The sequence below is a fragment of the Aulostomus chinensis genome, chromosome 10 (genome assembly GCF_037954235.1).
Source record: "Aulostomus chinensis isolate RoL2024-O1b breed Wild chromosome 10, RoL_Achi_v1.0, whole genome shotgun sequence".
NCBI classification, from domain to species: domain Eukaryota; kingdom Metazoa; phylum Chordata; class Actinopteri; order Syngnathiformes; family Aulostomidae; genus Aulostomus; species Aulostomus chinensis.
This window is the reverse complement of record NC_141329.1, coordinates 4,536,018-4,563,806: the sequence shown is the minus strand read 5'-3', so window position 1 is coordinate 4,563,806 and position 27,789 is coordinate 4,536,018. Positions and strand designations below refer to the sequence as shown.

At 43.5% G+C, this 27,789-nt stretch overlaps 2 protein-coding genes across 2 annotated transcripts; one reads left to right on the top strand and one right to left on the bottom strand.

Annotated features, from left to right (window-relative positions):
• Nucleotides 1-1,028: 1,028 nt before the first annotated feature.
• Nucleotides 1,029-8,674, top strand: fam124b (family with sequence similarity 124B). The gene is made up of 7 exons (XM_086215690.1): nt 1,029-1,468; nt 1,869-1,900; nt 3,219-3,431; nt 3,715-4,110; nt 4,270-4,466; nt 6,023-6,167; nt 6,558-8,674. Exons 1-7 carry the CDS (start codon nt 1,398-1,400, stop codon nt 7,145-7,147), a joined length of 1,644 nt encoding a protein of 547 aa, XP_086071816.1. The 5' UTR covers nt 1,029-1,397; the 3' UTR covers nt 7,148-8,674.
• mmp28 (matrix metallopeptidase 28) lies at nt 7,801-27,590 on the bottom strand. Its single transcript, XM_086215691.1, has 8 exons — nt 27,339-27,590; nt 24,871-24,947; nt 23,233-23,435; nt 17,080-17,301; nt 16,361-16,606; nt 12,749-12,898; nt 10,706-10,873; nt 7,801-9,274 (listed from the first exon to the last, which is right to left on the bottom strand). The coding sequence occupies exons 1-8, from the start codon at nt 27,459-27,461 to the stop codon at nt 8,880-8,882; spliced, it is 1,584 nt and encodes a 527-aa protein (XP_086071817.1). The 5' UTR covers nt 27,462-27,590; the 3' UTR covers nt 7,801-8,879.
• Nucleotides 27,591-27,789: the final 199 nt, after the last annotated feature.

The window sequence follows — 27,789 nt, the reverse complement described above, 5'->3', positions numbered from 1 at the left end:
GTTAAATTCATCTTCAGGCAGGTTAGCAGCATTAAGAACCTTGCCAAAGGGTCCACACTGGATAAATGCGTTAACCACCCTGACCAGGAACCAAACCAGCGTCTCCTGTGCCAAAGTTAGCGGTTTCGGGGCCTGTCGTTCCCACGCCGGTAAAGTGGCACCAGCAGATTCCAGGCACAATATCTGAGGATTCTGTCCAGAAGAGCACAGTCCTCAGAACTGCAAAAATACTGCGTAGAACCCTCAAAATCCCTGGCCTTTGGGAAAGGACCCTGGGCCCGAGCAGGATCATTTTATTGTGGGAATGACACTGATGTACAGCTCAGTTGTTAGAGGGATCAGAGTATTATGAATATGATGGACACCACAGCACCACGATGCCAAATTAATTTTTGTTCAATTTACTGTTTGTTAGAGATAAAAGGTCATGTGACCTACAGGATCTAAATCAGTACCAGAAATTTTTACTCGACGGGATCAAATAAACCTGTAGTACATTTTTTACTGACATTTTTTTAATTGATTGTTTCCAATTAATTTAAGCTTGTCCTTGAGTCCCAAGGTGGCGTCTTTCAAATTTAAAAAGAAAAATCACTTAAGTTTTTCCCTTAGATATGTGTTAAGTGACCTTGACCTTTGACCTCCATAATTTGAACCAAATCGATCAGTTCCAGCGAATGTTTGTTTTGAAAACCAACAAAATGAGTTCAAAATGTCTCAGTCATAATACTATTGTTGTATCTGCATATTATCTGAATGTCATTTATTTAACTTTGAGTCTGGGATCCTCGCACTTGCGTTAATGAAGTGTTAATTAGGCGTACACAAACGCTGACAGACCTGCAAGGGATTTTCACTTGTATTACTGAGGTGTCTCTCATGGAAATTACTATTGTCATCAGGGAGGTGTCCCCCTGGAGTGGGATAAACTGGGGTTTAATGCTCTTAGCAAGGTTTTAACAAACAAAGGTTTTATCTTGACGGGTTGAGATACTCCCCTCCATACGTCCCCTGCACTTTTAAATCTGTCCGGACCGTCTGGGCAGTCTTTGTCTTCCTACCATCTGCTCCAGTTATTATAGGTTGCATTGAATTCACAGTGGCGCTACTTCTGCCTACCCAATAACTTATTCTTGTATCGTGTAGTATAGAATGGTACATAGCCGTCCTTAATTTATATTTTTGCTCTTTTCTGGGCCACAAATTATATTACCGCGTCTGTTTTTAACCTAACGGTTTATGGTTGCCCGGTGACGTCAGCGTCCCAGCAATATTTTTTTGTGCTAGCTCCTGGGAAGAGAAATCAAACAGGATGCTTTTCGCTGTTGCCGCACGGCAGCAACCTCTCAAAGTTTTTGTAACGGAGTCTCGGCCAGATGTGAGAGGAGTTTTGGGTGATGTTCGGAGGAGCAGCGCTGAGGAAGAGTGCCGACGATGAAAACGTGGACTCCGGAGCTGACACTGCCGAGTGAGTCCAACTTGTCTGGCCGTTAGCTCCAGGCTAAAACCCGCTAGCTAGCCAACTTAGCATTCTGCCCACAATGGAAACTAACTTAGTCCAAAGTCAGTATATTCGCCTTGGGACGTTTTTGTTTTGTTTTGTTTTACCTCTACATCTAGAGCTGTTTTTAACCTCTTGGCTAAAACACTTGATGGATTTTGTGTGTCGTTTTTTTCTGTAGTTCATGAATATTCTTATAATTGTACTCTTTAGGTTTATGTTAGCTAGCAACAGATAATGTGTTGTCATGGTGACCAAAGCAAAGGGGCAAGTTTCCAAATCTACCACCACAAGATGGAGACAGATTTGATGTCTTTCCTTCAGCCAGACTTTCCTCTAACTTCCCATTTTACTTCAACCTCTTTAGATCCGACTCCAGCAGGATGTCCACATCTGGCGGTAGGTGCTTCTTCGCTCTACCTTTGCACTTCATAAAGCTAAACTCAGTAGGGTCACAAGAAAGATCCTACACCTCCCACAATGCATCTTCTTAATTTCTTCTCCTGACTGGTAGTTGCCCACATTTTTCCAAACGCCACACCCCAGTTTGTAACACATGCTTTATATTAAAATGTGTTTTTGCCAAACAATGTGATATAGCTAAACCCAAACAATTGTTGTCCGAGATTTTTTTTTTTTTAAAGCTTCTCCAGAGCCAGTCATAATACAGCTGCAATCAAAAGCTGTCTCAAACTCCCCATGACAGATTTTAAGTCTGATATAGGGAGCTGCTGGAGTGCCCTCTCTCAGTCCAGACCGGAGCGGCCAAATACAGCCTTCCATAAGGTTTGACTTGAGCTTCCCAGTTACAACTAAACCCACGCTTGGGGTGAAGGAGCAAGGGTGTGTTCTGTTTGTTAATTTTTGACAAGATTAAGTGAATTTATTCCAACCTTAGTTTTAGTTACAGCACTCACCTTGGTATGATAGCAAAACATTCAGTTTAGACTCCAAACTAAACCCAGTTGTGGCACTTGTTCTTGCATCTTTTCATTGAATGTTCATGTATGAGTTGATTATTGTGTTTACTTCTCCGCTTGCTTAGACATCTGCCTCTTCGGGGCAAGTAAAAGTTTTTGAATTGAATTTAGTGCAGTTGGCTTTAGTGAATGACAAACCTTGAGTTAATCCAGTATTAATAAGAAAGAGTATTATCCTCCTTATTATCTTGCACATTCATGAAAAGACAAATATCTGTTACTTTGCTACATGTAAATAACAATTTGCCAAGTAGGGATGCATTGATCCAATACTGATGTTGGATATCAGTCCAGTGTTAATTCAGGATATCAGTCCAGTGTTAATTCAAATAGATCAGTTTGCATGGCACTGTGGCCAATCTAGTCTATCCTGCTCTGTGTTACCGTATTACCTCATGCTACATCAGCACTGCACCAGAAGACCTGCAGACTACATTTTGCTGAAACAAGCTCTAACAGCCTTCATGGAGCAAAAAGCAAAGGCTCAGCAGCAGTTAAGAAATTCTCACTTGATATTTGCACTTGCTAATTTAATCTAATAATTCCAATTCAGTAAATTTGCAGATGTGGAAAAATATTGGCTGATATCCAAAGTTCAGATATCAGAAACTTGCATCATTGCATTCCTGTTTACGATGATGATAATGATGCAGAAAGCAATTTGAATGGGGAAGTGATGTAAACACATCTTGTCATATTGTGTGTGTGTGTGTGTGTGTGTGTGTGTGTGTGTTCAGTTGAGCTCATTAACAGGCAGCTGAGGCATCAGCAGCGGCAGCAGCAGCTCTTTCTGGTGAACCTGCATCTGCTGGCCAACCCTGGAGACTCACTTTTGCTCCAGCACACGCTGGATCGCCTCCTGCGCTGGCTCTGCCCGAGTCTCCGCATCTTCCATGTGTCTGAGAGGGCCTCTCCATATAGGGGCTACACTCGCCTCTATCCTGTGGCAGGTAGGGATCTTGGGCTTTATAAACAAATCCCATGTATTTCAGGCTCCCTTGACTTTTACCTCTTGAACTTAATTGCGTTTCCCGAAATCGAAAATAATCATTACCATATGTCAAAACAAGAGATGTTAACACATATGTCTGCTGTTTTTACTATTTTAAATTTCCACCATCTCATACTCTGAAATTTTACATTTTCCTGTACATTTACCAATGGTCTCCATCCTACAATTTTTTTGGTCTTCCCTTGTTTTTCTATGAGGTTGATTGTCAGTAACTCTTTCAGGCTACCCTTCTCTGGCCATCACTTTCTTCCTCCATGAGGCATACGGAGAGGAGCGCATCCTTAAAGTACTGGATCACTTCCAGCGGCCCCCCTGGCAGTACCATCACACCGAGAGCTGCAGCAGCCGAACAGCAGGGATCCACATTTCTTCCAGCAGCTCCCCTGGGAACGCTCTGCTGCGGCCCTACCTCCTGCCTAGCCGAGACTTCTACAGCCTCGGAGCAGGGATGCCTGTGTGGGGGGTTCGACCAGTGCACTGCGGTGGAGAGATACTTCGAGTGACGCTGTACAGTGGATACGACAACTATGAGGACGCTGTGCGGCTCTATGAGACGGTGCTGCAGCAACAAGCAGAGGAGCAGAAGACAGGCTTCTGCTGGTTCACCCTCCACTCAGGCAAGCTCTCATACACACATGCTTTATACCTAGTCAGAAAACAGCCCAGGAAGTCCTACACAGTTTTTCGTTTGCATAAACTACAATTGAGTAGCAAGGATGCCGCATGATGTACCATTGGATGATTAAACCTGAAACTCTTCTCCGCCTGCCCCTCAGAGCCAGGCCTTTGCCTGCAGCTGGCATTGAAGCAGTTGTCGCCAGGTGTTCGGGTGGAGCCGTGCAACTCTGCAGTGTTACAGTTTAGCGTGGAGGAAATTGGCCAGCTGGTCCCGCTGCTGCCCAATCCTTGCACTCCCATCAGCACTACACGCTGGCAGACAGAAGACCTGGATGGTAATAAGGTTCTCTTCCAGGTAGGTGCAGCGTAATTCAGGTTATATTCCATCCTACCTGTCACCAATGCACATCAGTGTAACTGTGTCTCTATAAGTCCCTTAATCTGCATCCTCTAATTCATCGTGAGAGACAAGAGTGAATGGAAGAAAAGCTATTTGTTGATTTGTGCGAGTTTATGTAGAGCGCTGCAGAGATGAGGTACCTTTGCAGGCCAGTTCAGAAGGTAGCATCTCCATCAGTTCCCTCGACAATGAGCAAGTGGGATTTTTAGATGAGATTTTTTTATCGGTACCCTAAACCTTAATTCAGGCAATAAACTAAAAGGGCGTTTCAAAAACACAGACTTCAAGACAAGGGAACCAGACATCCAACAATGTTAAATAATTTCCTGGTGTTAGGACTCATCCCTGCACCACTCTGTTGTGAGGGTTGTCTCACATGCGTGGGTGCTGTAGTCAGAGGCAGTCCTACATTTACTGTTAACACAGATCTGTGCTGCGAGCTTCATTCTCTTGTTTCAGCCTACAGAGTCTCAAGAACTGGATCTTTGTTCATTGTCCTGCTAAACACTTTATTTTGTGAAACTATTTGAACTTTTGTACTCAACGTGTAACTGGTCAGCTTTGTCTGTAGAATTAAATGAGCTGTTTGTCTTGATGTGGAGGGGAAGTTGTGTGTGTGAAGCCTTATTACTCAAAGACTGTAACAGCTATCATCCCAGTGTTTATACAGTAGGAGATGGCAGACAATGTAGGGTCTTTTGGTCAGTGAAGACAAATTTGGACAGGTTGTTTGTTGAAAATTATAAGAGTGGATACAATTTGCTTCATTTTTGAATTGAGAGTCAAACAGACAACTTGTGAAAGAGGTCTAGATGAGAGGGCCAGAACCATCTAGACTGCACGTCCTTTCGGAACAGTGACACAAGTATCTGTGTCTCTGTCATTCTCTTTAGGATCACAATCACTACATTTGGATTTCTTAACTGCCCTTGAATGTCATGCGTTTTACTGAGAATTGCTTGTCCTCTGTGCATAAGCGTCCACCGTGGCTAACGTCAGCTCTTCAAGAGTGGGTGATATCACTCTCTCTAGCCTGTCCTGTCTCACAATGTTAAGCAAAATAGAGGAGATAATTTATGTGTCTGCCCAGTGATTCAGATCTGCTCCAAATTGTGAGAGGTTCCTTCTTGTCCCATGTTCCACTCCTCCACCAAGATTAGTGACAATCAGCCTGATAGTTTTTACTTAATCCTGCTGACAGTCAGACAAAAGCCACTAAAACCTAACCTCCTTAGTTGAGGTCCTCAGAGGAGGAACCAGCACATAGTGCTAATGTTGAAAAATCCACTCAGACCAGGATAAAAAAACACTGTTGTCTCATCCTTCATTCTAATGATGTAATCAAAAGGCTGTTGTTAGTATCTTGGACTGGAAAGCTCAGAGCTGTCAAAGCTCCGTATGTCATATTATGTTGCGTGTATGTTAATTCTGTTGGTTACTTAACTTGCTTTAAATCTCTCTAGTCAGGCTGTAAATCATAATCCCTCTGCTCCTGCCCTTCTGTGCTGCAGGTGAAAACCCCAGCTCAACCTCAGCGACCCCTGACCTGTGCTTTCCCTCTGACCTGCCCCAGCGTGTCCCCGCGAGGAACACAGTTCACCAGCTTAGCCCCCTGCAGCCTCACCACTCCCCTGCCCTGGCAAGCGCAGCGGCAAGGTACCTATTGAGACGAGACGTCTCTTCACCACTAATACAGTAACTCACCATACAATACAATACATGGGGCGAGAGGCGGTGTTCACCCTGGATGGGTCACCAGTCCATCGCAGGGCCATCAGGAGCAATTATGGTTTCAGTGTCTTGCTCAAGGATACTTCGACATGGTCACTGGGGGAAGTGAGGATCGAACCAGAGACCCTTCAGTTGCTAGACAGCCATTCTTCCTCTGAGCCATGCCACCTAAACATCTTCTACACATCTGTAAATCATGGAATGCCTTGTGCTGATCCCTCACGGTTGAAACATCCTTTTACAGTCACATAAAGTGAACAAACCAAGTAGCTGTCATGTCTGTGAAAAGTTAATGCCATTATTCCTCTGTGCTAGGTCACAGAGCTCGCAGTGATCCTGCGCTGGAGAAGCTTCAGGCAGGCCGTGGAGGAGCAGAAAGTCTGGGATCAGGTAGCTGCTGTAGCACACCTCCAGGGAGCTCCTGCTACTCATCCCAGCGCAGCAGCCCTGCCCCGCCCTCCACCTCCAATCAACCTGACTCTCCTCTGCGCCCCTCCATCACCCGCTCGCTCTCCCATCTGCTGCTGGAGGAGGATGAGGAGGAGACCAATGTGGACACAGGAGTCCCAGTCTCGCCTCGCTCTGACTCAATGGTCAAGGCAATGACTCGCTCCTCCTCTATGGAGCTTTTGAAGACTGGTCACTCTGAGAGACCTGCAGCTTGTGGGGCTTCAGCTGTAGAGGGACTAGCTAAGGAAGTGGGTGACCATCTGTTACAGACATGTAATCACCCTCAGGGGCCCTCCAGGGCGTGGCGTTCCACCAGAAATGGCTGTGGCAGCAGGACAGTAGCAACTGGGCAAAGCCCCTGGAAAGGTGAGGCCAGGACTCCAGCTGAGCCCTGCACCAAGATGCTGTCATCTCACTCCAAGAATGAGGAGCTCTTGGATGAGTTCTTCATCTAAAGTCCTCTAAACCTCACGGAGAGGTCATAGAGACTCCTCACTTAGAGGATCTGAGGTTATATAAGAAGAAACAGGAGAGCAGGCTTCACCTGTGTAGTTGCTACTCACACACTTTGGTCTGCTACGAAGGCCTTGCAATTAATTTATTCATGCTGTTAATACAGCCGTTAGTTATCCCGTTACCTCAAAATAACAAAGGTATTTATCTTGTGATCTCAAGATACGTTCCCATTGTCACTAGATAACTGAGTAAAAGGAACAAGTGAAGTATGGCCTCTCTCGGCCTCCATACCTGCACCATGAAGGACCAATGGTGTTGGTGCACAGTCAAACATTTCTGCGCACAAGGTGAGTGACATCTCAGACCAATGCAGCTACTAATATTGCTGAGTGTCTCATTTACATTTGTATTTAGACCCTACTAATTATCCCAGCAGCTGTTGTGTAAAGGCCTGTGAATAGGAAACAGGTTGTGTATGTGTTGCTGTTGGGACACTCGTGCCAGATCATGTGACTTTGATTGCCTTTGGAACAAATCATCTCAGCGAGGAGGCTCATGATTAGGAACCTGGTCGCTCTCCGCAGTGCAGCAGTCGTCTCCACCAGGCTGACTCACAAGTAGCTCAGTGGACTATGTTTGATTATGTTTGTTCAGTTGCACTTGAGATGATGCTTTCTCTAGTCTTTGTGTATTAAGATGTATGCCGTGGGCCAAACCTGCTTAAATTACTGTAGTAATGGTTTACAACTACTTACAGGGAGCTTGTACGATGAAGTTTTAATATGAATCTAAGTAAAGCTTGAACAGCACGTGTGTCCAACGCTTGAGACCCCAGAACTGTTAATTACTGTAAGACCTCAGTAAACTGAGGGATCAGCAGACAGTGAAACTTAAGTACTGCACTTGTAGCAGATGGTAGTCACGTTAGTTCAGTGTCCATCACTAGAGCTAGCAAGGGATCTGAGTACTCACAAACATTTTACTGTATCTTCTGTCGAATCGAAAAAAATTATGCTTTTAATGAGTGAAAACCATGGTGGAACACAAGTCACGTCATCGCCCCTGTGGATAAGCACCTTACAAATGATCCCCCCATCCAGCTGATAAGCCGGTGCAGTGATGCAGAGACATGTTCCAAGCTGTAATTCATCAAAAACATAGAACAGAAAACAAATCCAGGTCTGATAGTTTAAAGCGATGTTGTTTTCTGGGGTAATCAGCTGTAGGATTCACCGTCGATGGTCGAGCTCCTGGATGAGTCACGCTGTTTTGCGATTGAACCTCACAAATCTTTGGGTTTTTTTTTAAGCTGTTGACATCTTCCCTTCTTCTACAGCAAAATCATGGAGGAGAGTACAATCACATGCCAATATAAGGAAACCATTATTTATACGTTTGTATATGTTTATGTCCTTGATGATGAAAACTTTGTCACTGTGCAAAAACTACAAAATGAAAGATGATGTGTATAAAAAGTTATAACTGCAGAGTAAAATAGTGGCTATCAAATAAAGCAGTTCTCACTCACAGCCCTCATTTCTGTCTTCATGTTATTAACAAGAAACCAATTGCACGTCCGTAAAATGATAATTGTTTTGGCAGAATAAATGCTGTCTGTGCTTCGATAAGTCAACCAAGTGGGTTTCCTTGTGGAAGCTTCTCATGGCGAGTCTCTGGAGCCACTGCCTGACAGCACATCAGCACCTTAAAGCTTCCGGCTCCCTCTGCTGGTCAAAGGATGTTATTGCTCTGACGAGTGCCACTACAACCTGTCCAGCTTAGGTCTTTGGCCCACTGGCCCTCTCTGGTGACTCGTACCTTAACTGAGTCAAACCTCCAGAACTTCTGTTCTCTGAACAGGTAGAGACGGCCATCCGGACGGGAGAGAGCACCATTGGTTCCCTGTGGCACTCCAGTCCAGTCTTTCAGCCTGCGAGGGTAATATGGCTCTTGGCTAAGAGTTTTGAGGTTGAGGACAAAGTAGCGGGACCCCTTAAAGAGAACCATGTGACCCAGAGGAGCATAATAGAAGGCGCAGTCAGGGTGGCGAGGCAGACCCAAGTCCCCACTCTGCATGGGGAAGCCGCGGTCCAGCACACTGTCGGTGTAGCGCCACATCCGCTTCCCTGCGCGCCAGAAAAGTATGGGTTAAAAACACAATTCAGTGAAAAACACATTATATTTGACCAGCAGTATCTGGAAGTTGCATTGGGGGGGGTGACCTGGTAGAAATGACTATAAATATTATACTGCTGATAATGTATTTTCATTCAGGTATAATCACCTTATATATGAAAAATATATATGTTTATCATTATGTAGGCACACAGATGAGGACAAAAGGGACAAGTCCGGTCATGACTGATGGAGAACTCGATCCAAACCAAACCCCACTCAGAAAACCGTCATTTTAAAGGTTGTTTGCTTGTTCCATGAGCTGATGTGACAAAGCGTTTATGTCTTTCACAGAACCAGTCAGTATCCACGTGTTGGTGTTTCTGCATCATTTTAATCTCTTTCATGTAAGTAAATCACAACAGATTCCACGTTTGAAGCGGCAGTTACTCAAGAAACACAGCCGCTGTGGATGGGTGGAGCAGTCAGGTGTGTGTGTGTGTGTGTGTGTGTGTGCATACTTGGTTTTTGTTATCTTTTGGAGACCTGATATAAACACCAACCTTATCAGGACCCCTAGTCCTCATGGGGACCAAATACCGGTCCTAATGCGGCAGAACTTAGTTTATGAACACCTGGTCAAAGTAAGAGTGAAGGTGTAGATTGCAGTTAGCTTGAGGTTGAGGTCAGGCATCAATTGGTTAGGATTAGGACTAAGGCTTGGGTTAGGATATTCACATGAATGGAGGTCAATGGAATGTCCTAATAAGAATAGCTACACAAACCTGTGTGTGTGTGTGTGTGTGTGTGTGTGTGTGTGTGTGTGTGTGTGTGTGTGTGTGCCTCAACATCATTAAATTTTAGAGTGTAACTGGGAGTTCCAAGGGTTCAACAGCAGTGTAAACTTATTTCATTCATGGTTAATGAAGAAAGAATGGTGTATGTACAGCCTAATAAGCTGCTGCTCCTTTCTTTTTAGGTTGGTCTTTTTCCAAACGGTTGTGTGAAAAGTGATCTTATGAACAAAAACTGTGAGACACACACACACACACACACACACACACACACAGCTTCACCCTCAGAGACAGTTGTCAGAGGTGTAGTTCATAGTTATAAAGATTTACAGCCTATATATGAGTATTTATGATATTCCACCGCTGCTGCCAATACTGCTACTCTCTATTTGATGGTAACTACAACAGGAGAAGCCATGTCTTGTCCCTCAGTACAATGACAATAAAGATCATTCAGATTAAGTTCAACTTCAATTACACTTTTAACAACACACTGGGGGAAAGGGGGGGCTAAAACCTACAGCCGAGGCAGCGGTGCAGTGTGGTCTTTAAGAAAGAGTCAGAGAATCTATTCTGGGCCTGAGCAGAGGAGATGGTGAGCCACTTGACTTTAAATGGAAGTGTTGGTCACATTCAGTGGAGCAGCACCTTTGAAGAAATACCACTTGGCGTCCAGCGGGGAAAAGGCAGCAGCCTCGATGACAGCAGGGAGGTCAGGCCAGCGCTGGCGGAGAGGCAGTGGCCCAGTCACGTGACCTCCAGCGGACACCGTCCAGTAGACACCGCCTCGAAACACCAGTACCGTCTCATTCTGGTCTGGATTCACACACGGAACAGAAACCACTTTCACTGAGTTTCCACGACTGCTTGACCCCCAGCAGAAGAATGAACTGGGGCTTACACTTGTAGAGAAGAAGCTCAACAACAGTTGATACATTCTTTCTTTTCCAGATCCTCACCTTCTGTTAAAGATGTTACTATCTAGTACTACTTCATCTGAACCTCAGCTACAGTTAGTTACAGATGTTACTATCTAGTACTACTTCATCTGAACCTCAGCTACAGTTAGTTAGTTAAAGATGTTACTATCTAGTACTACTTCATCTGAACCTCAGCCACAGTTAGTTAGTTACAGATGCTACTATCTAGTACTACTTCATCTGAACCTCAGCTACAGTTAGTTAGTTAAAGATGTTACTATCTAGTACTACTTCATCTGAACCTCAGCTTCAGTTAGTTAAAGATGTTACTATCTAGTACTACTTCACCTGAACCTCAGCTACAGTTAGTTAGTTAAAGATGTTACTATCTAGTACTACTTCACCTGAACCTCAGCTACAGTTAGTTACAGATGTTACTATCTAGTACTAGTTCATCTGAACCTCAGCTACAGTTAGTTAGTTAAAGATGTTACTATCTAGTACTACTTCATCTGAACCTCAGCTACAGTTAGTTAGTTAAAGATGTTACTATCTAGTACTACTTCATCTGAACCTCAGCTACAGTTAGTTACAGATGTTACTATCTAGTACTACTTCATCTGAACCTCAGCTACAGTTAGTTAGTTAAAGATGTTACTATCTAGTACTACTTCATCTGAACCTCAGCTACAGTTAGTTAGTTACAGATGTTACTATCTAGTACTACTTCATCTGAACCTCAGCTACAGTTAGTTAAAGATGTTACTATCTAGTACTACTTCATCTGAACCTCAGCTTCAGTTAGTTAAAGATGTTACTATCTAGTACTACTTCACCTGAACCTCAGCTACAGTTAGTTAGTTAAAGATGTTACTATCTAGTACTACTTCACCTGAACCTCAGCTACAGTTAGTTACAGATGTTACTATCTAGTACTACTTCATCTGAACCTCAGCTACAGTTAGTTAGTTAAAGATGTTACTATCTAGTACTACTTCATCTGAACCTCAGCTACAGTTAGTTAGCTAAAGATGTTACTATCTAGTACTACTTCACCTGAACCTCAGCTACAGTTAGTTAGTTAAAGATGTTACTATCTAGTACTACTTCATCTGAACCTCAGCTTCAGTTAGTTAAAGATGTTACTATCTAGTACTACTTCATCTGAACCTCAGCTACAGTTAGTTAAAGATGTTACTATCTAGTACTACTTCATCTGAACCTCAGCTTCAGTTAGTTAAAGATGTTACTATCTAGTACTACTTCATCTGAACCGCAGCTACAGTTAGTTAGTTAAAGATGTTACTATCTAGTACTACTTCACCTGAACCTCAGCTACAGTTAGTTAGTTAAAGATGTTACTATCTAGTACTACTTCACCTGAACCTCAGCTACAGTTAGTTACAGATGTTACTATCTAGTACTACTTCATCTGAACCTCAGCTACAGTTAGTTAGTTAAAGATGTTACTATCTAGTACTACTTCATCTGAACCTCAGCTACAGTTAGTTACAGATGTTACTATCTAGTACTACTTCATCTGAACCTCAGCTACAGTTAGTTAAAGATGTTACTATCTAGTACTACTTCATCTGAACCTCAGCTACAGTTAGTTAGTTACAGATGTTACTATCTAGTACTACTTCATCTGAACCTCAGCTACAGTTAGTTAGTTACAGATGTTACTATCTAGTACTACTTCATCTGAACCTCAGCTACAGTTAGTTAGTTACAGATGTTACTATCTAGTACTACTTCATCTGGACCTCACCTATAGTGATGGCATCAAAGACGCTGTGGCAGTAGAGAGGCTGGCCAGTGGTCTGGTGCTGGTCATGGATGACGGTAAACTCCCACTCCTGCAGAGCAGCGTGTAAAACCTGACCTGGCAACCTGACGGGACGATCACCCGCAGGCTTACCTGAGGGTAGAAGGTGAAGTGAAAGGCATCAAACCAGAAATCTGATTGGGGGAAGTTGCTGTACTTTAAATTACTAAATTAATTGGGTTATACAGAGATTATTTTAAATATACTGTGACCAAATAAAAGCTTTGACAGCATTCAGGATGCTACTGAGACGACCAGTTCCTCTAGACTGGACATCCTGACATCAAATGATCCTCCCAACTGTCTGAACAGAGGACATTTCTAATGAAACAGAATTACCTTAACATTTAAATTGTCCGTTGCAGGATGGGGCTGGGTTGACGTGAACTGCTGGATAGACTGTGCTTGAAATAAATACACAAACACAGATAGAATGCTGCAAACACCCTGAAAATGATTGAGTTTTTAGCTACAAAGCGGCATTCCACTTGTTCATGTCATCACAGCGCGGACACACAAGGTCGAAGGAACACACAACAGCCGAGTAAACGACGGTGCGTCCGCTGTAATTACAGCCCGTTTGTTTGCAAGGAGCAAACATTTGTGCAGTAGGATAAAATCAGCAGCTCACCCAAGAACTGCAGATGTAGTCTGTGTGTGTGTGTGTGTGTGTGTGTGTGTGTGTGTGTGTATGACAAAATATAAAATAGTGAATCAGTATAAAGTACTTGTGATAAAGAGTGTTTTTTCTAAATACCCATCAACAAAAACAACTTCCCTTGAAACCTATGAATAACTTGACAAATTTGAGGTTTCTGATCAAGTGATCTGCCCAACTTTCAACTATTCAGTTACAGTTAAATAATTGCTTGATTAATTGGCAGTTGACAGAATAATGGTTGTCTGGTAATTGTCGAGGTTTCTGCTTCGCGAATGTGAATATGTGATGAGTTTCCTCTCAATCTGTCATTATTTTTAAAATGCATCTTTATTGTTTTGGAGTTTTGACTGTTGGTTGGACAGCACAATCACTGTGGTGACATTTCTCAGCTATTTTTCTCACACACCGACATTTCCACTGGTTATTGAGGAAATAATCAGGACATTAATCCAGTCTGAAAAATGTTTATTTGTTGCAGTCGTACAAAATGTAGTAAAAGAGAGCTTTATAACTAACTACAAAAGTAAAGTCAGCCATGTAAATTGTAATTTTTTTAATGAATCCATAGTGTAACAATTGGACACTATGATACAGAAACAAGGAACATTTTTCAGTATTCAGCACTTTTAATACTATTAATCCCAGCATTTTACTTCATCTATAACACAGCTGCAGGACTTTCATGCAGCTGTGAGTATTGTCTGTCTATCCATCACTTCCATTGCCATTAACTCTCCTAATCTGGCTGGGACTGAAGATATTTTGGTGGTGAAGGTCAATGTGACAGACACACACCATGGAGGCATACAACTGCATATCTTAGTTATCGTTGTGGATTATATTCAAACAGTGTTGTACTTTTACCGAAGAATCTGAATACGCCTTCTCCACTTTTAGCTACCAGTGTTAAATCATCACTCTTCATTTGCATGTAGTTACAGGATACTGCAGCTTCTGGTACTCCATTGCCATGTAAATCTTCCCACCTGCCCCAGGGGTTTTCTTGTCAATCAAGCAATCAAGAGGTGGACATACTCAGACTCCCTCACAATGCCTGAGCTACACACACACACACACACACACACACACACACGCACACACACACACACACACACACACACACTCATATCTTAGCACATATGTAGCATTTTCATAGCACTGGCAGTCCTCTCAGTTGCGGTTGTCGACATTTACGTGGGCGCAGCTGCAGTCAGCAGAAATTACTGCCGTGGACGGAAAACAAAGTTGATCTGCCCTCCAGGGAGAAGCAAGCCACACTTTGTTGAGCTCCACCTTAAGAATCCCTCGTCACTTATTTTAGGAGGCAAATAAAAGGAGCTATCAGAGAGATTCTTTCACTCCGGCAAAAGAAATGAAATTCAGCTCTTGATACCTTCACGTGCACTTGAAGTTCAGGTCAACAACAAGCAAAATAGCACACAATGGCTGCTCATTCTTGCCAGTTAACCATATGGCCAACAAATAAGTCAAAGAATTTATTGCATTTCTGAATAAAGCTGAGATGAAAAAGAAAAGTGGTGTTAGAAACAATAAAACAGCAATAATTTGTGTGGAGGTCGAGCAGATGTGCTGGTGCCTGCGAGTGCCAAAGACAAATCATCAGAGTGACTGTGCGACTGTCCTGCAGCCATGCAAACACTCCAGCACACACGCGGGTGGTTGCATTTCCACTGGCCCTTTGCAAGCCTTTCACACCTGGCTTAATGGGTCAACGCCAACAAAGTGTTCCAGTTGCATTTTGCAGATTCACAGCGGCGCACCCTCTCAGAGAATCAACGAGTGGGTGAAGCAGCCAATAAGCAAGGAGAGTGTGTTATGAAATCTGTTTCCAAGCATCAGAAGGCGAGAGAACATGTGCACATGTGGAAACCTGCCTTGCACATGCCAGGAGCAACAACACACACACACGCACACACACACGCACACTTTAAAAGATGAGACAAATATGTGCTACAACACCAGTAAAACTCTCAAGGAAATGCTGTGTGTGTGTGTGTGTGTGTGTGTGTGTGTGTGTGTGTGTGTGTGTGTGTGTGTGTGTGTTATTTAACACAACAGTAGTCTGGCTGTTAGTGATTCATCACTCAGACTGCTGTGACTGTGTGTGTCTTTTGAGGAAAGAGTGTTATTTTGCTTTGTCGTGAGGTCACAGAACTGAACCTGACAGAACTCATTCTGTTGTTGCATCAAACTAAAACGCATTTGTTTCTGCTTCGTCCTGATATGGATTTTATTCTCCAAGAAAACAACTGAAGTGTCTGGCGGCTGTGTAAATAAACCCTCCCAGTAATCTCCTTCACGACACAGTCATGAACTTTTAATCACATTCACGGCGGGGAGATTTATTTCACAAGAGTTTTGCACGTGTTTGAATGCAACACAACTCATCGGATGTGTGATTTCATGTATGTTTAACCGTAACTTCATTATTCTCAGAGCTCAGTGCTCTGACTCCCAGTGCAGTGGGAAACAGAAGACATACCTTCCTCAAAGGTCGTTTGGTTCTGTAACAGGTCAGCAATCACTTCTATGTTTTTCATTCACTCTAAAATGCTGCCTTATTTTGTTGTCCTGAGTCCAGACAGTGAGACATTTGTCATCTCACCACTAAAGAGTTTTCTTTCCACCCCTACAGACCTTTAACCTGAGAAAAAGTTGTAAAGATATGTGTGTGTGTCTAGTGAAGGTGCTACACTCCCCCTGACCTCCTGCCTACACACTTTCTTCTGAACATTTCCCCTCAGCTGCTGTCCTGGAAATATTTGGATGTGGACAAGAATTTCAAGTAAAAGTGTGTTCAGCCAAACAACATGACGTTTGTGCCAATAAACAGATGAGCAGGGAGGATGAAAAACACGTAAACATCACCTCACCGTACAGCTGCTGCACTGCGATGATGTCGTCCCAGCTCAGAACCAAACTGCGGCCCAGTCTCCTGTAGTACGGTGACATTAAAGCGTGGCGGACAGGAGAGTGCTCCAGTCCCAGAGTGTGTCCGATCTCATGGGCTGTGACCATGAACAGGTTGTGTCCCTTGTGTCCGTTTAGTGTCCACCTCTCCGCCATGTCAAAGTGGGCTTCCCCCCGGCGAGGCAGGAAGGCGTGAGCCAGCGTTCCTCCTGAAGACCAGAGAGAGAGCGAGAGAGATGAGAAAGATAAGAGGGGAAAATTGCACGTGCAAATTGCAATATTGCAGAAGATTAGTCATCAGATATGATTTCAAAGTGTCGTGCGAGTCAGAATCCTGTGATAGTTTTGCTAATATTATGTTTTACAGTCAAATGTATCAATGACGGTTTTAAAAATCCTGAAAACTGCAACAGGTATTGAGGAGAAAATTAACCCTTCAGGCTCCCTTCAAATAACATAGAGACAAGACCCCTAGTGAGACGAGTCAGACGCCCAAAACAACCATCACACACCACAAATGTTCTCTGTTGGTGGAACGTCTTAAGCTTCTGGGGTTCGCTGCAGTCATGTGAATGTTAACGTTGCATAGCAAAGCCTGTGATGGCTTGGATCGACGTGTGTGTGTGTGTGTGTGTGTGTGTGTGTGTGTGTGTGTGTGTGTGTGTGTGTGTTTGTCCCTGACCTGGTCCGTCAAAGGCGTTGCTGGCCCCGTCGTTGTGGTCCCCCTCGTAAAAGGCCAGCCGGATGTCTGCGGGTCCTTCAGGGGCCTCCTGGAAGACCAGGCCTGACACGTTGCTCCACAGCTGGAACGCAGCACGCACTGCCAGCTGCACTGAGCCAAGGGACAGGTGGCGAGGCCAGTTCACAACCTGGTAGGTCAGATGACGCTTGTACCACTTCTCAACTGGAGACACACACACACACACACACACACACACACACACACACACACACACACGCGCGCGCCCTCTGTTTTTCCTGATATTTTCAAACCGATCTGCAGCTTAACAGAAGAGTCATTTTAGATTTGCAGGATTTGTTCTCCCGCAAAAATGACATTGGTGCTTGTAAATCCTGACACAAAGGGACAGGAAGGGTTGGTTCTCACAAGCAGCGCCGTAGGCAGGTGTTCACGCACAACATGTGGAATCAATTACATGCAGAAAGGTGAAACAACTTAGCCAACTCATTAACTATCTTTCAATGTAAAAGAAATCAGTGTCTTGCGTCCTAAAATGGCGCCTCACTAAAATGGGCTGCCATTAACTGCTGTTGAACCTCACATTTTGCTGAAGAAAAAAATGTGAATGAGTTGTTTTTGGTATTTGAGTCAGAACTTGAGTAGCTGAGCATGAGAACATGTTCCCAGACTCCAAGCATGAGGGAAGGTAGAGAGTCAGCTGGCAGGATCTATTTCACTGAATGAGGGCTTGGCGGAAGGTTACATGTCAGTTAAGGTTTTAAACCTCAGCAGAGATGTTTACACTATGTAAGAGAGGCGGCTCCTGGCTACATTTGGATGCCAATCGTGTGATTCTGAAGATAAATCTGTATGACTGAGAGCAGTTTAGTTCTTTCTTGTTCCTAAAATACGCTGCCCCACATTCTAGGTAGTCAGATGAACCTCTGATTAACTGTAAATATTCTAAACTTTGGAGGTAAAAATCTAAACATTTCATTAAATGCACATTACATCACCGAGAGATCAAAGTCTTGTTAGTATTTGAAAGTTTCAATGTAGTTTGTGGCTCCACATTTGTCAGAGGACGAAGCTTTTAAAGTAGGTTCAAAGAAAGTTGAGTCTGGATCCCATTTGTTCTGAAGGTAATAATACGAAAATCAACCAAAAACAGATCTGCTCCAAAATCTTATGGGTAAACCCTTGTCCCATGTTGCAGCGCCACACCAGGTTTCATGCAAATCAGCCTGATGTTGTTTGTGTAAACAAACAAGCAGATGTGAGTGACATCATAGCTCCTCCGTGGACGTGGTAATGGCCTGCAACCTCTGGGACTCCACCATTTACTCAACTCTTGAAAGTTGTGTCAAACAGATGAGATTAATTTTGCAGATTCATTAAAAATCAGAAAAACAACGATCCTTTCTCGCTTTGTAAGGATGTTTGTCATCTGCTTGGGTTACAAATCTCACTGTATGGAGATGTATTTTGGAAACGGGTGAATTCTGATTGTTTCCTACTGCAGTGGCTGGATAGGTGAGGAACCACATAGAACACATGAACAATCACTGTGACCTGGTGCTTGAATAAACAAGTCCCTTCAGCACGCGTCTGCGGTTTCTCAGCTACATATAATAACATCAGCCGCAAATCTCCCGTTTATCCAGGGACACGCAGAGGTGGGGGAGGTCATTTCAGCTGTTCTTTAATTTACACAACTCTAGTCTCGTCACATATACATAACCTTACACAACGTAGCAATCTGGAAATAAAGCAAACACACGTATGCTCCCAACCGCGCTGCAGACAGAGAGACTGGCTGGCAGGAAACAATCATTAGATCGTATGAACCTTCGGGGAGAAGCAGCTGCAGAGGCTGGACGTTCGTTCTCATCGGTCCAGAGCAGAGCTGCTGCTGATGAAGTCATTTTGAATGAAAAAAAGAGGATGAAAGGTCCCTGTAATCATCATCTTATTAAAAAAAAAAAAAAAAAAAAAAAAAAGCTGCTTGAAGGCTGATCGGCCCACAAAAGTATGAGTCGGAGTGCTTATGTCATGTGAGGTCACCTGATCAGTAGAATATGCTCTGTAGATGTAGGCCGTTACACATACGTTAGCATTTAAAGCTAAACTAGAAAAAAGACTGCTCAAGCACACCTGAGTATTTAAAGATCTGTGTGTGTGTGTGTGTGTGTGTGTGTGTGCAGGCGCCAAACGAGTGGGAGGTCTGCATGACCTCGTACAGAGAATGTGGACATCTGTGTTTCAATGCCATTTCTGCTTGTACAAATAATATACATTAGAGAAACACGTGAAAGATGGGGGCGATAAACAAGATATATACACCACATACCGTGAGTGGTAGAGACCTCAATAGCACCCCGGAGACGAGGAACTATCTGGAAATCTGGGGGCCATTAAGACCTGGGTTTGGCAATGACACCAGTGTGTGAGTAAACACATAAACAGAATTTGTGCTTCAGCTGCAACAGAACGGAAATAACAGATTGTGAAGTGGAACCCTATAAGTTAATGTGATTAACTCGAAAGAGTTACAATCTGCGTTTTCACTTGGTTTACTGGCTTTACCTGCCAAGCTCAAGTTCTCTGATATGTCACAGTGTATAGATTTGTGGAGATCTGCATTCTCAGCAGAGCTCGGGCGCCTCGACTCTGTCTCACGCCGCTGCAGAGTAAGCGGTCCCCGCGGACGGCAGCGGGGCCAGGAAGTCAAATACACAAGACATTCCTCCACTTCCCTTATGGAAGTCATTATGATGATGCCCTCTATAGCGACAGTGAGGGGAGGGCGGGTTATCTCAGACAGTAGGAAGTGACTCCAATCATCTGATAGCCAAAGTTATTGTTTGTGGAGGTGCAGAGAGATTTTGTTTGTTGCTGGTGTCAAGGAGGATGTTTGACACACGCATGCACAACTGGAGGGAAAGTCAGTGGATTTATTGAAGTGGGGCTTTGTGAGGTAGTCAGTGACAGTACAGGTTTCACCCTCAGTCTAAATGGATCTGTGCATAGCGATGCTGCGCAGTGATTCAGTACGCGGCATGCGAAGGAATACAAGGAAATGCTTCGGTTGAAACTGTAGAGCCCGAAAAGGGCCATCGTACAGCAAATATATAGCAGCAAAATTGTAATAAATACACTGTACATGTAAACAAATATTGATATTCTTAAGGTGGGAATGTATTTTCATAAAATGTATTGCTGAAGGCTCGGAGCATCAGAGCAGCTGCTCATCCCAAATCTCTGCCCTGAAGTCTCGCTGACCAACAAGCTGAACGATGTAAAATCACCTCCTACAACCACCCTTCAATAACGCTGTAACAGTTCTTGCAGTCAACTGGATTCATCCTTGGGGGACCATGAGAGTTTGAAAAACGTCTGTTCCAGTGCCTCCAATAGATGCTGAGATATTTCTGTCACGCAGACTAAACAACATTCAGGCCTGCCAGTAGGGTCGATACAAATTCTCCTCGCAAATTCAAAGAAGATGAAAATCTAAACTGATGTTTCCAGCCAGCAGTCCAAACCTAAAAGATATTCCCTTTAAAATTATATTTAAGGGAACATGCCAGAAAGACATGACAAAAGAGAGGCTAGAGCCAAAGGACTTCCAAATATTATTCATCTGCTCTTTGGGTCATCAGACTGACTCCAGCGCTGACGGCCAATCTATGAAACGTTCTCTGATTTCAGCTTCTAAAAGCGACAATTAACGAGTAAAACGGTTGCCTGGCACAGCTTCTTGAGGGCACACCTCTGAACAATACACACTCACACACCTTTTGCTCTTAGAACTCTTATCTTGGACAAGAGTGGTGGAATGTCAGCTCTGTAAATATCAGGTCGGATTCCAACAGGAGTCAAGGTCTGTTTTCAGTTCCCAGGAAGCTCGGGAACGTTCACATGAAGTGAAATCACACCACAGCTGGAAGTGGATAAGAAAGAACAACACTAACGGGCCGAGTGTATCAGCTACGGGGGACAAACCAGACGAGAAGTTTGGTTTTTCAGTCACATACAGCTTGATTGGCCACAGGTGTCCTAACTGTAAGCGCAGGGGGGAAAAAACACTAAGAGATAAGCAGCATGAGAATCAGGTCTGAAATGAATCCTCATCGTATCATCAGGTCAGAGAGTAGGACGAACATTCTTAGCAAGGAGTAGCAGTAGCAGTATAATGCAGGAACATGTGTTGCTGATGCTGGACAAAGAAATCTAATGTTAAAGCGCAAAGTTGATGTTACACGGCTGCACATTTGGCCCCAGACAGAAAGAGTATCTGACAGATGAGTCACGTCTGGGACTAAAATAATGACCGAGTTGACAAAGTCTGAAAGAAATCCCATCAGTCAGCACGTGTAACAGATGGCCGGGTTCAGGAACAACTTTTTAAGATGTAGCCATATTGTCCATCATCCCCAGAACCAGACAAGACACTAGATCCCCTTCTTTCTACTGTGATGCATCAGGGAGCTGAGACCCTCAGAGACCAGCTAGTTAGCTTTGCATACCTCTAAAATTATCAGATACACTTTATACCAAAATGGTCTTTACCTGCATTCATGTAATGAAATTTGTACACAAAATTTGATATAAAATAACTATTTAATTTATTAGATATTGCACTTTTAGTATCAAATACAGGGATGGAACTACTTCTCTGAGGCGCAGTGATCTGATGCAGCGCATCCAAAGCCCCATCATAACCTCGACCGTCAAAGCGGTTGTTGATAATAGAAGAGTGACTTCTACAAGACTTTTCTAAGCAAACCAAGCTAGAAATCAATTTGAAGACTTTTGACAGAGTGATGCTAACCTGCCAATCCACTTCTATTCATTATGCTAAGCTAAGTAGCTGTCTCTGTGGGTCAGAGCTCCATATTGCACGCACAGAAATATGAGTTAAGTTATTGTCTGCCTCTTAAAATGACAGCAAATGAGCAATATCCCTAAAACATTGACATAATCCTTTAACAAAGTGTAATCCAGCTCGTCAGTCCTGGACATGTTTACCAGCTGGAGCACGTCAGGTACTGACATGAAGAGGCCGTGGCGAACATCAGCCACCGCTGCATTCCCTCAACATTAGACAACCTCTGCAGTGACAGGCAGGAATGCAGAGGCATCGCACATCAGGAGGCTTGAGGCTCAAGAAGAGAGAGAGAGAGGGAGGAAAACACCACTCTTCTCCTCCTGCTGTCACCAGAGTTCACGATTCAAGGAGTGACAGCAGCGAAGACAACATGTGACCGTTCCTGTAACTGTAGAGGGACACAGTTACACCTTGATCCAGTTGGACCTCTGATTATCCCCATATCTGAATTGCTTTGGAGGAATCCTGCTAAAGCTTTACCTCCTCAATGAATGTAAAAATCTCCCACAATGGTCCATGTGAGGTCAGTGACCCCTGATGAATGCCAGGAATTAGAGGCTCATCTTGATGGTTAAACTTGAACTTTCATCACTGACATTTTATACGTCCAAGGTTCTCTCACACATGTTTATAATTGAGGGAAAAATTACACCTCTTAGTCAATTTCAGAGACTTTCTCAACCTGAAGGGGAAGTCTGCCAGACGTTTGCCCTTCTAGTGCCACTCCTAACCACTGTTAAACACCGGCAGTCTTTAGCTGGTTCAGACTCAAGTGATCTGCTCACCAATGAATGCTTTTATTGCTGCGTTTAAAGCAGAAAATTAGGATAATATCCCTCGTTTTCTACAGGCATTTAAAGGAACAATCAAAGGCTGATGCTGAGAGCCTGAATAAGAACTGTTTGGAAAACAGAATTGAGGATCTGTCATTATTTTTTCTGTTTTTGTTTTTACAGTTTTGGGCTAAATTGTGTTCAGTTTAAGTTCAATTAAAGTAAAAACACATGTAAAAAGCGGGGGTTGCATGGTTGTTCTCCTGTAAACACAATGCACAGGTATGGAGGACTTAATTGCTGGTAAAAGCAGGAATCATCCAGGCCGACGTGTGCAACGAACGTGAGAGCCTCCACCAGCTTTAATTACAACCCTCGGCTCTATTTAGTGCTTCTGTTTACGGAGGTGGACCCTCCCAGCAAACTGGTGGCTCTTTATGACTGCTGACAGACAAAGATGTCTCCCCCGTGCACATGCAGAAATGATACCTTTAGCAACAGAGCGTCTCCTGCGCCGCCGCCGTGCTCGTCCTGTGGGGTCACCGCTTCCCGTGAAGATGATGTTTACCCTCTGAGCCCAGATCTGCTGGCTTCCCTCATCTGATACACCACAGCGAGGCTCTGCCATTTGCCTCAGGGTGGCGCTGTCAAGCTCACCTGTCACAGGAAGGCGAGACAACCACTGGAAATCCCTGTGTGAAGGCAAACATCTGCATCAGGCTCTTCCTCAACACATATTTGTTCTTATGAATTCCCCCTCGGAGTCCATGTGAAGTTTGTCAGTGATGCTTTATCTTAAAATGCAGGTGAAGGCAGGTAGTAGATAGATAGATAGATAGATAGATAGATAGATAGATAGATAGATAGATAGATAGATAGATGATAGATAGATAGATAGATAGATAGATAGATAGATAGATAGATAGATAGATAGATAGATAGATAGATAGATAGATAGATAGATAGATAGATAGATAGATGGATGGATGGATGGATGGATGGATGGATAGATAGATAGATAGATAGAGATGGATGGATGGATGGATAGATAGATAGATAGATAGATAGATAGATAGAGATAGATAGATGGATGGATGGATGGATGGATGGATGGATGGATGGATGGATGGATGGATGGATAGATAGATAGATAGATAGACAGATAGATAGATAGATAGATAGATAGATAGATAGATAGATAGATAGATAGATAGATAGATAGATAGATAGATAGATAGATAGATAGATAGATAGATAGATAGATAGATAAATGATAGATGACAAAGCCAAGATCCAGAGATGCTCACAAGTCTTTTCTGAAAGTCCAAGTCTCAAGTCTTTGGTCTAAAGTCTCTAGCTGTTTTTTTCATCCAATTTAGTCATTATACCAGTTTGCCATGTCTGTCCTGATTCTGGTGGTTGTGCTTCCCTGTTGCCGGTCTCGGGTGGGAGGAGACCACTCGTGTCCACTTGTGGCTGAGTTACAGTCGTCATGGTGAAGTCAGAACAGTAAGTCAAACACTGGTGTTAAGAAAATTAAGCAAACACGGGTGTAATCAAGATAACATCCATTAAAGCCAGTAGCAAGCTGAGGTAACATTTAGCATCTTTGCTAACCTCAATGTTAACTTTCACACAGTCCAAGTCTCATGCTGGAGTTCCATGTTCTCTGCCATGGTCCATAGTTGTGCACCTGAACACAACGGCACCGTTTCAGCCACTTTTCATCCGCAGCATGTTGCCGGTGTGTGTTAGAGCTGCACGATTAATCTCAAGTTAATTGAAATGGCATATGAGGGTCATTTTACAAGCCAACCCTCCAGTCTCTGTTCAGCTTTTCTATTGGTTCCTGTGACAGTGCAGTCAGCATGGAGGCCAGAGGGTGAGGTTCCTGACATTCCTGGCTGGTTCAGGGAGGGTTCAGTGGACAGTTCCCACTGCAGAGGTGAGGGTGTGTTTTACTGCGCCGCGCTGACGTTCAGCCCCGGGGGCTGGTCCCACCCTGAGCCCCACCCCCCCCACCCCCCACCCCCTCTTAATGAACACGCTGAAGCAACTATAGCATTCATCATCATATCACATCAAGACACAACATGAGAGGAATGAATAAAAAGCTGTGTCACCTACCGGATGGCTGAATGCATCTCCACTGCGTTGTGGATGTGGTTGTCCTGGTGAAGGTAGCCGTATTTCTCCAGAAAAACCTGCAATTGGTATATAGTCATTAATATCAGAAAAACACTGAAAAAAGCCTTTACTCCTGCTCATTGTTGTACTTACGAACCTCGTTAACTCAGGTGGTGTAATTACATTGCTGTGCTGTATGTGTATCGTTTATCTTCTTGCTGTGTCTGGGATTTTATGTGATTTGCTTGTTTTGATCTACAAAGTTATCTTGTCTCATAAAATCAGGAAAAATGCAGGGAATTTTATTTTTCTCAGGCGGGTGCAACAACTCTTGAAAAATATCATCAAAGACTAATAATACAACACTGCTGTAGCTGCTCTTTATCTGCTGTAGCTTGTAAAAGTGGATGTACTGAGAATACAGCAGTTCAGTTTCAGTTTGTCGTGTTTTGTTTTTTTTCATGTACAAAAAACATTCATTATATCGCTTTTAGCTAATTTCCAGTTTTTGGGCAGTTAAACATAAAAGCAGTGCAAAAATGCTAGTAAGGCATAAAAAAAATGTGTAAGACATGCAGACCACCCACGAGAAAAGAAACCCTTGGGGGTCCCTGGAATTAATAGGTATTATTTAACAAGAATGTATGCAGGAGAGTACTTTCTTACCTATAAAGTAGAGCAAAAAGAACCAACAGTGTACATGACAACAGATGGTGATGCATGATTTGAGAAGCGCTCTGTTGATGGTTTATTATTACCATCTCACAATCACAGGCGTTCATGTTCAGACAACAGCAGGAGCAGCTTTGATTACACATGTGGTGAAGGTGGCGAGGAAATTAAAATAAAGGAGTTGACAGACGCACTGCGCCAAACAGGAATGTGCAACAGAAAATGTCCCTTTGTCGTGCTGCAGACGAATGCCGCAGGGTATCGTTTAAGATGAGACCGAGAGTTGTGGAAACACAAGTAGTGGCAGCTGTGCAGCCAACATGCAGCTGCCACACGAGACGGTCAGATTTCCTCTCTTTTTTTTGGTTGTTTTTGTCCAGAAATGTCAGAATTCATTGGAAAGCATTTGTCTCTGTGTTTTAATTCAATCAGTTTATCATTGTAACTTTGTCTATTTCAGGATGGGTGCAAACGAAGGGTTAAAAATGAACCGTCTGGGACATTAATTCAAGTTTTTACCAGGTGGAATCTTAAAACAGACACCTAAAGGATTCCGAAAAACAAAACAAAAACGAAACAGGCGGGACCCAAAAGTCCACCTGGTGTGCGGAACGCTCCATCTGACACATCAATAAGCTTCATTTCTTATCACACCATCTTTCTCAGTGCTTTCCGACTGTATTTGATGATGTGAGGTGGAATTTGGTCTAAATATTGGAGTATAACTGCCTTTAATTAGCTACAGTGAAATGCTTACATTTCTTTGATGAATCATGCTTTTTGAGGGACATAATTTTATTTAATTTGATTAAAATCCTTCATGGTTTAGTGTCTCACAGGTCACCTTCCCGCCTGTAAATATAGACATTATTTTTGTAACTATTTCCTTCATTAAATGATCGTTTTGAAGCTGTTTTTGACACAAGACACGGAGAGTAATGTTGTTATTAAGAGGGAACAACATTATATTTTGTAGATAATCTGAATGTTAGAGCAGATCCAGGAGTCCCTCTTTAACCTTTCATTGACATTGCGAGGCAGAACTTCTTAATGTAAGCCATGCTGGGAGGTTGGCTTTCGTGGTTAACTTTTAATCAAAGCCACAGATTTTGAGGTGTCTCGGTCAGCTGGTTCAGACCAGCTGATTAGAAGCTTCTCTGAACACCTGAAGGACATTTCAGTGCATCCAGCTTCTACTTCGACTCATGTTACTGCTCAAAGAACACGCTGTTTCATCATCTAATACTGGCAGTGCTGAGCTGGAGTCTGTGACGGGACCGGTCCACCTTGAGGATGTAAATATGTTCATAACAAACTGGGTCTTGAGAGGCTGATTTTCACCATAAACAAATAAACACACAAAAAAGGCCGGTTCTTGCCTATAAACATGGTCATTCATTTCTCTGTGAATACTTCACGGACCTGGGCAGAGTCCATGATTTATGTTTAAAAGGCTGTGGAACTCATCCACGCAAACGCCGTTAATGAACAAGGCCAATTAAACCCCGGAAGTCCCCAAATTAAATGTTAAATCATAAAGTTCAGTCATCATCCGTTGTAGACAAAAGGAAAATTTAATTTTTCAAGCCTAAAGTGCAAATATGAGTGATAATTTGAGAGACATCAGAGAAAAGTCCCAGGTCTGACTGACATTATTGAGGCTGTCATTTTACCAGATTCACTTTAACGCTCGCTGACTTCTTATCAACACTTCAGATACAGCCCAAGTATTCATGTCGCGTAATTGTCTAAGCTAAAAACTTCTGAACAGTAGTACTGCGTAGACATTCGTGTACCTCGGGGTCCGGGAGCAGCGGGGATCCCCGGGCTGAGTGAGCGGTGATCAGAGCGGTCACAGCCAGGATCCAGGCTGGCCTCATGCTCCGGCCAGCTCCACTCTCCGGAGGTCGGCGGCACATCGTGGGACAGCCTCCCTACCTCCACACCGAGCATTGCTGTCCCGCTCCTGCGGTTTTCATGGCTTGGTTTTGTCGGCTGTCAGTTTCAGATCACGCCGCTGCTCGTCTCACGTCTCTATCCTCCCTGCGAGGAGCGACGGCCGGAGTCAGTCAGGGGCGGAGCGGCCACGCCCCCCGGCCGCCTCTCCCAATGTGCATTTGTATCACAAACACTTGACAACGGTCCTGTCATTAAATGCTCTTCCACACAACGTTACTTTTAACACCGATGAGCTCAATTTAGTCTTGAAGGCAGAACGCAGTTTAAAGCGGTTTTTAAATCTTTGCC